This window comes from Artibeus jamaicensis, unplaced genomic scaffold (assembly GCF_021234435.1).
Source record: "Artibeus jamaicensis isolate MK-2021 breed Jamaican fruit bat unplaced genomic scaffold, CSHL_Jam_final scaffold_916, whole genome shotgun sequence".
Taxonomy (NCBI): Eukaryota; Metazoa; Chordata; class Mammalia; order Chiroptera; family Phyllostomidae; genus Artibeus; species Artibeus jamaicensis.
In genome coordinates, this window is record NW_026522059.1 from 42,569,497 (window position 1) to 42,582,519 (window position 13,023).

A 13,023-nucleotide genomic window follows, 5' to 3' on the forward strand; every position below is an offset into this window, starting at 1 on the left:
CTCTGCAAGGCAAGGAGAGAGGGTCAGAGGAAACCAAACCCACCAACACCTTGATCTTGGACTTCCATCCTCCAGAACTATAAGACTACACATGTCTGTGGGTGGAGCCACCCAGGCTGTGGAACTGTGTTCTGGCAGCAAACTCATGCCCTTTGCTGGTGAATTACCTCGGCAACTCCTCTTACTTTGCAACCTGCAGCACTTTTACTACCTGCCTCAGCAAAAGTGTTTCTCTGAAAGGCCCCATTTTCCTACACAGGAGAATATATTTAAAACTCAGTTACATGAATTCTGTTTGATCAAGGCAAAATTAACGTGATTGTGTGTCATGCTTCAAGCATCATTATCGATTTTGTCCCCATCTGGGCACATCATGGAGTCCGGTGTGTATCCACCAAGTGGTGCAAGCAAAGTAGACAGCCCAGGAGGTGAAAAGTTAGGGTGATAAATTCCTATATGGATTGATTAGCAGAGTTGGATTTAAAATGTGAAATAAAAAAGATGCTGAGAATACATTTTCTCTCTACTGTCCACATCATATGAAACTTTGGAAGACATATTTGAAGGACTAGTAAGGGTTTGCAGGCTAGGAAGATGTTGTTTCCTCCTAAACTTTACGAGAAGGTTGAGTCATATATTACAAGGACCTTCTAGTATAAGAGAAAAGAAGGTAAATGGTTGAAAATAATCAGCTGTTAGGGATGTACAGAAGATGTGAGTGAAGGATTAAGCAGAACTGAACATGTTCATCTAATGTCTTCCACATGAAACTTCACTTAAATGACAATAAAAAGAATAGAAATGGTATAGACCTACAAACAAAATACAAAAGGATACAGACAATAACAAATGAGCAATGTCAACATGGTTTTTTGAAAAAGGATAAAGAGGAGTATCTGACTTATCAGATCAAAGAAAGCTGGAACCAAAGTAAGTGCAGAGGGCCTTCTAAAGAGCAGGAGTGTAAGGCACCTGTTTCCACAGCAACTGAAGAAACAGTGTGGCCTCAAAGAATATGCCTAGTGATACAGCAGGTCCTCCAATAACACGGTTTCGTTCAGCTCTAATGTTGATGAGGAAAAAAAAGTGGTTCCGAGCTAGAGCCGCTGTCTGTGTGGGGTTTGCAGGTTCTCCCCAGGCCTGTGTGGCTCCTCTCCAGGTCCTCCGGTCTCCTCCCACATCCCAAAGGTGTGTGTGCGGGATGGATGGGCTCGGCTCCATTGTCCCCAGGTGAGTGAGGGAGCGTGTGAGTGACCCTGCGGTAGAGGAGCCTCCTGTCCAGGGTGGGTCCCACTTTGCGCCCTTAGCTGCCAGGACGAGCTCCAGCCACTGCAATCCTGGCTTGGAATCAGCGGGATGGAAAACCGTATCTTACTTGTTTTTGTTCGTCTGTCTTAAATTTATGTGTAGGTCATGTTCACTTCAGCGTTTAATATTAGAAGTGTTTGGGGTCTTTACTAAGAAATGTGCTGATGTTTCTGTGAGTACAAATATGCTTCAGAAACTTAACTCTTTTTGTCAATTAGCCTAGGGTCAAGTTAGTTTCCTGATACATCATTCCCTTTAAAGTGCAATTTCCAAGAACCAAGGACAATGTTAATTGACTTACTGCCCTGACAGTTTAGGGTGTGGCTGTACTGACGGTTTAGGGTGTGGCTGTACTGATGGTTTAGGGTGTGGCTGTACTGATGGTTTAGGGTGTGGCTGTGCATCCATACTGACAGTTTAGGGTGCACAGTAAAAGCACTGGCCTGAGGATTCACCCAGCATTGAGGCCTGTCGGTCTTGGGCCCTGTCCTTCCTTTCACACAGAGCGTCCAATCAGGTCTCAGTCTTATAGGATAACAACCAAGGATCATCAAGCATTAGACAGACCCTTCGACATGAGAAAAGGTGAAGAACAAAACAAAAATAAGGCTGTAATTTGAGGAGCAACAGAAAATGAGGGGAGCAAAATGCAAATAATATCTCTAAGATGCCCAGAGCAGTAAGAGAAGAAAGTGTATCCATGAAAAAAAGAATAGGCTATGATACCAAAAAAAAAAAGATTCAGGCAGTCCTCTCAGAAATTAAAAAAGTGATTTTCAGAACTAAAAACTGAATAGATTGAACAGCAGTATTGGAAGCTAAGTCAAGGAACTCTCTCAGAAAAAAACCCCATGAAGATGGAAAATAGAAAATTTAGGAAAATTATAGGCTCAGTTTAACATGTCCAACATACAAACAAAAAAAGTTCTAGAAAGAACATGGGGTGGGAGGAGGGACGGACAGGAAATTATTATAGGAAATAATATTAGATGGTCTATAATTGAAAAATGTGAATTTTCATATTAAAGGGACTGCTGAGTTGCCAATATTTACACCAAGCCATAAAACTTCAGGAAACCAGAAATAAAAATATCTTAAAATATTCATCATTATCATCATAGCTATACTTACATACACCACACGTACTTTTAGCACATTTAGTCTCAGAGACTCTTAAGGGAAGTAGCAGCATCTTACCCTGTTTATAGGTGAGGTATCTAAGGGGGTGAGTGGTTAAGGAACAGCTAATAAGATACAGAGTCCGATTTTATTTTTTTTAATATTTTTTATTTTAATGATTATGCCATTACATTTGTTCTATTTCCCCCTTCATTTCCCTCCACCCTGCACACCCGTCCCTCGCCATTCCCCCCCTTTAGTTCATGAACACGTGTCTCAAGTTCTTTAGATTCCATATTTCCCATACTATTCTTATCCTCCCCCCTATCTATTTTCTACCTACCATCTATGCTACTTATTTTCTGTACCTTCTCCCTCCTTCTCCTCCTCCCACTCCCCCATTGCTAACCCTCCATGTCATCTTCATTTCTATGGTTCTGCTCCTGATCTAGCTGTCCTCTTAGTTTGCTTTTGTTTGAGGTGTGGTTGTTGATAACTGTCCAGGCTGTCTGGCTCCACATTTTACTACACCCCTAACCACTACACATACTGACTTGGATTAAACCTCTAGAGAGACCAAAACAGGGCGGGGGGCGGTGGAGGGTGACAGACATATCAGATTTCCGAACAGCAACACTAAAGTTATAATTCAATGGAGCAATGCTCTCAAAATTCTAAAAAGAATTTATTTACCTCCCTAGAATTCTGTACATGGCCAGGCCTTCAATCAAGTATATGAATAGCTTCAGAAATGTTTAGAAATTCAATCTTATCTGTGGTGTATTCTTTCTCGGGAACAACTAGAATTTGATAGCTAGGGAGCCCCGACCCCAGCAGAGGCCAAGGACAGCTGTCCAGCAAGCCCAGGCAGCAAACTGTTCAGATGAAGCAAGCAGATGGCTGCGGAAGGGCTTTCTACAGAAAAGGAGAGAAAGAAAAGTAATAGCTTCTGTGATGTTTTTGGCACAGGGGAGAACAGTACCAAGATGTTCTAACCCCCCTTCTGTGCTGAAAGGATGAAACAATGGTAAGGGCATTGGAAAATTAAGCCAAAGAAAAGGGGGCAGGACTTAAATTTAAAGAAGTGCTGCCTGTGAAATGAAGTGCAATGTTACAACTCGAGTAGGAATGATACCTCATTGTCATCATATTGTAAAACCTGAATGTGGATGTACCCAGATGTAGGAGCGATGTGTGACTTTGTATCACATGATGGATGAGAGAAAAGAAGACTGTTGCTAACTTGCTAAAGGGAATAGCTGGGGTTGAACTCAGGGTTGGGAAAGAGCTGAGTAAGAGACTGCTGCTTCCGTTATAAGACCTGTAGTCATATTGGACTTCTTAAAAATAGATGTTTTTCGTGTGTGTGGTGAGGGGGAAGGACTTCTGGTGAGAACCAGAAAACCTACTAGGGAAAAAAAGTGTATTTTTTAATCAGACGAAAATAGTTAAATAAGGATTAGTTTGGCTTCAGTTTGCTTCTCTGAAGACTTTCAACAAAAATTAGTTTTAGGAGAAAGCTTTAAAAGTTGCCTTTCATCTAATTTAATGGTGAAGAAACACACACCATTCAAGGGGGATGAGCAGAATATTGGCAAAGTAAAGAGGGATCCCTGAATTGGAGGGACGGTTTGGATGAAAGAATTGGAGCGTATTATGGGACTAATGAGGCATCAGACTAGGAAATCCATCTGTAGAGGACCGGAGTGCCAGATCCAGCAGAGGTGTAACTCAACGGGCCAGTGCCGATGATGGCTTTATGAAGCCATGTGGCCCTGTAAAAACAATCAAAGCTCTGTTTTCTAAAGTCTGTGTAGCCACGAGAAGAAATGTGATGTAGGAGCATTGTGTTCTGGGCCACCAACTCAAATGACAAACCTATCGGTTTCTCTTTGCAGTTTCACGAAACGGATGAATTTAGAGTCAAGGAAGTAATCTTTCATGTGAGACCCTAAAAGTATAACCATGGCTGACTCTGTGTGAGCCTTCAAGTTCCTGTTGGAATTTCCTAAATAATGGAAATCTTTGCCACCTCAGAAAAGTGAATAATATTACAATAGGGAAAATTCATAACCTCTTATTCTCGCTCGCTCTCATGCACACACACCCTGCATGTAATTAATCCCCTATAACTATGTGAATTTTATACAATGTGGTTTCTTGGTTTGTGTTAAAAGTACCATTTCCAGGTCCCAGCTCAGATTTCTCCCTAATGCCTATAAAAGAAACCTGCCTGTCTTTCCAGAGTTGAAAATCATCCCCTAGTGCGGTGGTTTTCAGCCTTTTTCACCTCAGGGCACACGTAAACTAATTGCTAAATTCTGCAGCACATGAAAAGATACATTTTTGCCGATCTGACAAAACAAAAAAAGGTGTAGTTTTGATTCATTCACACCGGACAGCTATTGTGTTGGCTGTTGTCATTTTTTTATTTGACAATCTAAGAGGGAAGAGGTCAGTGCCCCTGACTAAACAGCCAGGCATTGCATCTTTTAAACGTTCTCGTTGGCGCACCAGTACAAAATTGCTGTCCAAGTGCTGTCAGTACTTTGGTAGAAGAAAAGTCTGCATTGACCGTGGAGGAGATCATGATTGTCGGTGTCTCTGTGTTGTTTATTATTTCATCGGGTTTGATCGGTGTGCTTTTTTGGTTAGCTCAGCTGTCCCCAGCTGTCGTGAGTGTGAGCTCCCTCAGGCATGCGCAGTGCCCAGTGGAGAGCGCTGTGTTCTCCCAGGACCACCTGTGCGAGGACCTCAGCCTAACCTGTGCCAGCGAATCACTGCGCTGCACCGTGGGAGCCATCAATCACTCTCACGCCCCTGAGGGGAGCAGGGGCCCCAGGGCGCACCGCAGCCTCACCCTCTCCCCTCCCGTGGGTGCCTTGGAAACAATCGGTGGGAGGGGCCAGAAGCTGCAGAGCAGTTTCTGGCCAGGTGACTGCGAGGTGTTAGGCCCGTGGCGCACTCCGAGCGTTATCCCGTCATCCCTGAAGTGAAGCAGTTTCCACTAGATTAACGATATGGATCCTTCCAGTCGTGAAAGTCTATGACAGGGTATTGAACCTAAAAGAGAACAGGATGAGTGACTACCTTATAATGAAAATAATCTAGAAATCTGTGCAGTGCTTGGTTAGTTTTAGGCAGGTTTGTGACCTTATAGCAAAGGTGTTTCAAGTTGAGGACAGGGGAGAACCTTCTGTTGCCATCCGCTCCTTTGAGTCCGTCATCGGCCCCCGTGTGCTGTGTGTAATAACAGATGGAAAACGCTTTTTAAAAATCACCACCGCTCATGGGAAGGTACTGCAGCCATCCTTCCCTCGGAGGCCCGGAGAGGAGGGGACAGGAGACGGGAATGACATTTCACATGTAAAAGCTGCTTGCTCTTAAGTAAAATTTTTAAAATTTTATTTAGTAATGCAATTACTTTAACCTTTCCTTGAGGGCTTTGTGCCCTATTTTAGTAACAAAAGATCAGCTCCTTCCAAAGATGCCTCTAAAATTCACTTTCAAAAGCAGTGAAAGAAACTTCTCAAATACCGAGCGGGAGAGGCGGAAGAGCCCGCCTGTGAGGTGCCAGTAACCTCGTTTGGAAAGTAATTATATGTGTTAGAAAGGTAATTCTCCACCCATCTGTGTGACAGTTTAACAAGAACCTAACAGATTTACCTCGCAACTTGAACAAGTTACACTGCCTGCAAGTTAAGTGCTGCTGGGCTGTGTGTTTCATAGGAGACGTGAATATCGGGGGCACCTTTTTTCCCTTTCCAGGATCCTGGCACCCCTGAGAAAACCACCATATTCTGTCACTCTGAGGACCTGCTAAAGTGAGGGCTTCTGAGTACCTTTTTACTGAAATTAAATCTTGCTGTTTACGAATTGCCTCTTTGGGATGAAGGGGTTCTGTGATTGCTTAGGGGCAGGAGACCAGCATAAAGCAAGGGCATGATGGCAGCCACTGTAGATCCGACACAGCTCAGTGGGTGGGTTTCACGGAAACACAAGTAGAACATCAGTAAGTCTGGTGCCACCACTACGGTAAACAGTATGGAGGTTTCTCAAAAATATTCAACACAGAACTGCCGGATGCCCCAGCAATCCCACTTTTGGGCGCATGCGCAGAGGAGATGAAAACAGGACATCGAAGAGCTACATCTGCACCCCGTGTTCACCGCAGCAGCATCCACAACAGCCGAGATTCGGGCACAACCTGAGTGCTCACCAGTGGACGAACGAGTTAGGATGATGTGACGTATTTATGAGAAAGGAGAAAATACTGCCGTTCGTAAGAACAGATGAGTGGGCCTAGAGGGCGTTACACTAAGTGAAGTAAGCCAGAGAAAAACAAACACTGAATGGTATCCCTTATATGTGGAATATTTTTTTTTTAAAGTCAAGCTCATAGACACAGAGTAGAAAAGTGGTTGCCAGGGACTGGGGGTTGGGCGGACCGGGAGAGGATGTTAGAGGTACAAACCTTCAGCTATAAGATGAATTAATTCTGAAAATCTAATGTAAAACATGGTGACTGTCATTGATAACACTGTATTGAGTCATTGAAATTTACTAAAAACAGTTTGTAAATATGTGAAGCAATGGATGTATTAATCACATGGAGGGAATTCCTTTCACGATGTATATGTGTATCAAATCACCACAATATACGCTTTAGACATATTGCAGTTTTCTGTCAACTATATCTCAATAAAGCTGAAATTTCAAAAAGAAATAAACCAGTAGACTCAAAGAAATGAGGGGAAAATAAGAACAAACATCAATATCCAATCTTAAAATCTATCTCTTGCCTTAGAATATTTTAATAAGCCTGTTTTCACACAATGTAAGAAATACTCCCTCAGTTTGGCCGAAGTTGAAACTGCATTTTCATACAAATCTCGGGTTGTCTGTCTTCCACAGAGTCCTCTACCTGCGCCATCTTCCTGGCACCTCACTGATTCTCTGGGCATTTCCGTTCATTTTTGCTTTTAATTTTATAACCGCAAAATGCTCCAGTGGACACTTTTCTGTCAAATGCTCCAGTGGACACTTTTCTGATGTCTTTAAAGTTTAATTAATATTTACCATGTTGAATGGCATCAGCATGAAGACTTGTGTTGAAAGGTGAAATTAAGTCCGTGGTTTGTCTTTCAGTCTGGAAGCTATGGCATCACATGGCACTTACTGTAGCGCACTAATAATGCAGTATGCTCAACAAAATTGGTACCCTGGTTAATGTGTGGTCTTTAAAACAACAAACCTTTAGGCAAACCAAAAACAAATTTTGAGGGGGGTTATTCTCCGAGGTTCCTAGGAATTATTGAAGTAATTTATGCTGCAAAAGCATTTAGTGGGAAGAAACATTTGGTTGGGTTTTTGTCTGTTTCTGATCCTTGACAAGAAGTCTCTGAGGATGTTGAAATCAGCAGACTAGATGAGAGCCAAGTTTCGTTACTTGACAACTCAGACAAACGAAGAGCTGGCAGTCATTATAAGATGTTCTGTCTGGCATATTTCCAGCCCAGTAAAACCAGAATCTTCCCTCTAGTCCTTAGAAAGAAACTGGAAGTTGATCCGTGATGAAGGCGTTGCCGTGATGGATAAAACCAAAGGCCTCTTCCTGCCTGAAGATGAAAACCTGAGGGAGAAGGGAGACTGGAGCCAGTTCACCCTGTGGCAGCAAGGTGAGCTCCTGACTTCCAGGTTGTTCTCCACAGCTAGTCATTGATGGGAAGTGGGCCCTAGTCTGGTGGCACTTCCCAGAGCCAGGGTTCCCCAATGTATAGGAAACTGCCCAGAAAACACTAGTATCCAATGCCATTCATTGTTTTTCAAAACTACATGTGAACACTTATTTGTGTGTATACAAGTAAACAGATGTGTGCATGCATGGGTGTGTATACTCACATATGTATTTACGTAAACATACATAGTAGTATTTTGATTGTCCTGATCTTTTCTGTTAAATAAGTTACAAAGAGTAACTCTACTGTGTTGGCCTAACTGCAAAGTCTGCCATGTGCTCACCAGCACCTTAGAAAGCAGCTTCCCTGAGCCTCATTACTCCTGTGAAGTAGAGATAAGCTTGCAAGACAAAGTGATAGATAGCATCCTGGGTAAGAGTCCTTAGAGCTGATAAGACACCCAAGTGACAAGACAACGGCTGTGACCTGAGCTCTTCAAGATTAGGTGGTAGTTCATATTCACCTTCACATTCCCTGAGTGATGAAGGCACATAGGGCTCCAATATGTGTGTGTGTTCAGTGAATTAATATATCAATCAACTCTTGAAATGAACAGCACTGAATTTTATCTTCAAATCTCTTTCTACTTCTGTTCTTGAAAATTCAAGTTAGGCTGGGTTAACAATAGCTGTACAAAAAAGCAGATCCCCTTTGAGGACTGAACAGCATGCACTGCACAGCCTTAGCACACAAAGTGAATTGAGAGGAGGATAAGTAGTTGGTTTATATTAAAGGATAAATAAGCACAATCATCTATCACAGTTATGCTTTCAGAATTCTTTCCACGTAAGAGAAAGAACTACTTCAGTGACATTTTTAAGGAAACATCTCTCGGAAGAGAAAACACATGATTTCAGGTGATTTTGGCAGCTTTTTGCCAACAAGATTTCTTTAAATGGAGCAGTAAGGTCAAAATGTGAATAGTTTTATCCACTCACATATCACTAAAGCGAGTCAATTGTATAGGCCTTAAACATCGACCAGTTCATCTGATGCCTCAATTCCTTGAACATTCTTGTACTTCATTGAAGTTATCAGGCTTTCTAGAACAATGCTTCAGAATAGCATGAATCCTGGCAGTACTTTCTGAAACCAGTCTCTGCTAAAAATGGGTGCCTGATAAAGTTGAAACAGGCAAAGCAGAGGACCTATAAAAACATTAAGCAAGAAGGAAAAGAATGAGACATTTCAGTTGGAGGCAACATTTTGACTCAGTTTTTGTGTATTTTAAAACAATTTTTAATTGTGGCACATAACCTACAATTTACCATCGTAATCTTACACACTTATAAGTGTATATTTGATCATGCTAAGTATAGTCGTACTGTCGTGCAACCAATCTTTGAAATTTTATCTTGCAAAACTGAACCTCTATACTCATTAACAGCTCCTCATTCTCCCTCCCCTTAGCCCTTGGGAAACACAATTTCACTTTCTGTTCCAATGCATTTGACCACTATAGATACTTCATGTAAGTGGAATCATGCAGTATTGGTTGTTTTACTGATTTTCACATTTTGATTATACCTATTTTCCATGAATTATTTTTTACTTTCTCATTTTCTATAATTAGCATGTATCACTTTGGAAATAATCACTGAAAAGCCCAAATCAAAACATGGACTTAGTAGTAAGACAGCTGTAAGTTTGTAAGTCTAGGAGGCAATAGATATAAAAGGATCATCAAAATTGATATAGATACCAGTGATGAACAATCACTTTTTAAAAATAGGGTCCTTCTTAGCACTCCATGAATTGTTAAGAGTTGTTTCATACAATAGTTTTTACTTTCATGGTATTGTTAAGTCCTTTTTCCAGTTCAATGGAATTTGCACATTTTTGTTCTGAAGTTTGACAGAGTGATCTCTTATGTTATTAAAAACCTCAAAAACTCTTACTTGATCTAATTCCTGATTTTATATTTTTGTTCCTCCTGTTCCTATTTAAAATGTTTATTATTCTTTTAAACTTTTCAATTGGAACACCTTAATAAATTTATTTCATTCTTTCTTTTTCATTAACAAAAGCACTTAGGACTACGGACCAGTATCTGGATATGGTTTGGATGCATTCCATAAGCTCTAGTGTATGCTGTTTCCACTTACGTTCTTTCAAAAAAAGCAAAGACTTCTTTTCTATCTTGGTTTCCATTTTGATCTAAAATAATTAGAAGTGTGTATACGTGTGCACATATATCAGAGGCATGTGTTTTTCACTGGGAAAATTCTTCATGGACAAAATCCCAACTCCATGAATTTCTCATAAAGTGTATTCATGTATAAATGAAAAAATGGGTTTGATTCTTTCAGACCAGCATGAGCAGTTAGATCTCTTTCTAGGGCCGTTTTCCCAAAGAAACAAAACTTATCACATGAGAGTTACTTTCCATTTTGGGAGAAGTAATAAAACAACAACAAAGCCACACTGTGTTCACCTGCCGGGCAGTTTCCTCTTCAGCTGAGGACTTTGCTGCACACAGCTGCCTTCTAACTCATCATGCCATGAAATGTTAAATTGTGCTTTAAAGCATAGGCTTGGTAGACCAGCAGTCCTGGGCTGGAGGGCTCCTGGCACCTTGGTTTGCTGGGTGGTGGCGCATTCCAGAGTCTCTGAGCCTCAGCTTGCTCGTTAGAAAGATGGCAATGAAAATAGTGCCTGAGGTATGGGTTTGTTGTGAGGATCAATGGCTCTCGTGAAAGGTCCAACACACACTTATTCAATAAGTGACAGTGATACTATTTGTAGTATATAGTAATCATATGTTATGTAATAATAACAGTAGTGGAGAGGCAGTCTTAGGCCATGGTTAAAATATGGACCCTCAGTTCAGCTGGGCTGGAATTTCTGCTCTGCCACTTACTGTGTGGTGGTCCCTCTTCTGCAGAATGCAACCCCTAATAGTGCCTCTCTCACCAGGCGGTGTGCACATCGAATGAATCATTCTAAGCATGGGGGGTGGTTCCTGGTGCCTGGTGAGCACTACAGAGCTGATGTTGCATTCTGCCCTCATGCTGTCATGTAAATAGTTAAAACAATCCATGGCAATCCACAAATGTCAAGCATCTGGTAAAGAGCTGGCCTCCCCACCCCCCACAGAGAATCTGTTTACAGACTAGAAAAGAGTTATGTGGCTGGAGGTGCTGTCTAATCCAGTCCTGACCTACTGGCAGTTCTAAAGACACTTTCATTAAGTTACCCTTTCATTACCCTTTCATTCAGGTAAGACACACCTGTTCTCCATGGAGCATGGGCTAAGCCCTCTCCGTTGTGCCCATCAGAAGTCTAGCCACCTCTGGTTGCTCCATAAACTACCAGGCTTCACTTAAGCACTGCCTCCATAGCTCAGAACCCAGAATTTGGGAGTCCTGCCAGGCTGTCCCCAGATCCTGCATGTGGGAAGGCAAGGAAAGCCAGGGCTTGAACATGCTTTATGATGACTTATAAGGGACTCTATTTATTCAAACTGGCATTTTTATTCAGCTCATTTAGTGTACTCCATGAATAACTAAAAAGAGCAACTAACAAGTTACTCAATTAAGAAGTAAAACCAATACTTAGAAAAAGCTAATATAGATATAGAAGCTGTTTTCTAAAGCATTGAGGTTCATTTGGTTAAGAAGAATACCTTTACATTGCATTTCTTATAACTCATTCTCAGTACATTATTACCTAGGACACAACTAACATGAATGAAATTAAACTCAGCTTTAGACGTAGCATTTCTTTGTAGGAATCTTGAATAGGGAATTAAAATGTTCCTAACTTTTAAAAATTCTAATGTTTTACTCCTTCATGAGGCCAAGAGATACTGCGTGCATTCCTGGGCACATTTTCCCCGAGGAATTGCAATTTTCGTAGATGGTGAAGAAATTTACATAGTCTAGGATGCCTAGACCATGTCCCAAAATCTGTTTCTCACACAGTGACTCATAGAAAACATCGTCTCTCAAAGACCTCCTCACATCTTCACTTAAATCCTATTCTTTATCCCCACATAAAGGACAATCTCTACAATGAAAAATACATTAAACTCCAATTCAGAATATCGTTGCAGTCACTCTTTGGTATAGTCCTGGAAATACATTTTTAGGTTAGAAATATAAGCTGCTTTTCTTGGGTGGCAAGTGTATTCGTTTACTGTGGCTGCTGTAACAAATTACCACAAATCTGGCAGTTTAACATAACATGAATTTACTATCCTTAGAATTCTGCAGGTCAGCAGTCTACAGTGGGTCTCACTGAGCTCGAACCGAAATGTCATCAGGGCCGCATTCTTTCTGGAGCCTTCAGCTTCTGGAGTCTGCTCACATTCCTTGGCTTGTAGTCCCTTCCTGTCGTCAGAGTCAGCCACAGCCAGTCAAGTCTTTCTCATTCTGTATCACTCGGATCCTGACTCTTCTGCCTCTCTCTTCCACGTTTAAGGGGCCTTTTAGTTGATCTCTCTTTAGTTAATAGGATAATCTCTCTATTTCAGGGTTTGCTGATTAGAACTCTCAATGCCACCTGCAACCTTTATCTCCCCTTTCTGTGCAGCATAACATGCTGGGTCCCTCAGCTGACAGTGTGGACATCCTTGGGAGAGAGCCAGTATTCGGCCTGCCACAGTGGGGAAAATAAGTATTCAACCCAGGCCTTGTCCTTAGACAGCCTGAGTCAAATAGTGCACCAGGGAGTGACGAATTCTAGTCTTTCCTCTGCAAGTCATTATCTATTGGAGCAAAACACATTGTCCTCTTGTGTGTATGCAGGTGTCCCCTGTCCTACAATGAGGGTAACAATGTAGATCACATTAGTCAAACAGGATGAGTTAATGCTTTACTGTAATTTGTTTTTAACAATGCTCTTCTCATTTATTGTT

At 41.6% G+C, this 13,023-nt stretch overlaps 1 protein-coding gene across 6 annotated transcripts in view; it reads left to right on the forward strand.

Moving 5' to 3' along the window:
• The window catches only part of ASPH (aspartate beta-hydroxylase), a 201,467-nt gene that overhangs the window by 173,095 nt on the left and 15,349 nt on the right, over positions 1-13,023 (forward strand). For all 6 annotated transcript variants that reach the window (XM_053661029.1, XM_053661030.1, XM_053661031.1 and 3 more), the window contains one exon: positions 7,970-8,105. In XM_053661029.1, the coding sequence (XP_053517004.1) occupies positions 7,970-8,105 (136 nt within the window). The remainder of the gene's footprint in view (positions 1-7,969; positions 8,106-13,023) is intronic.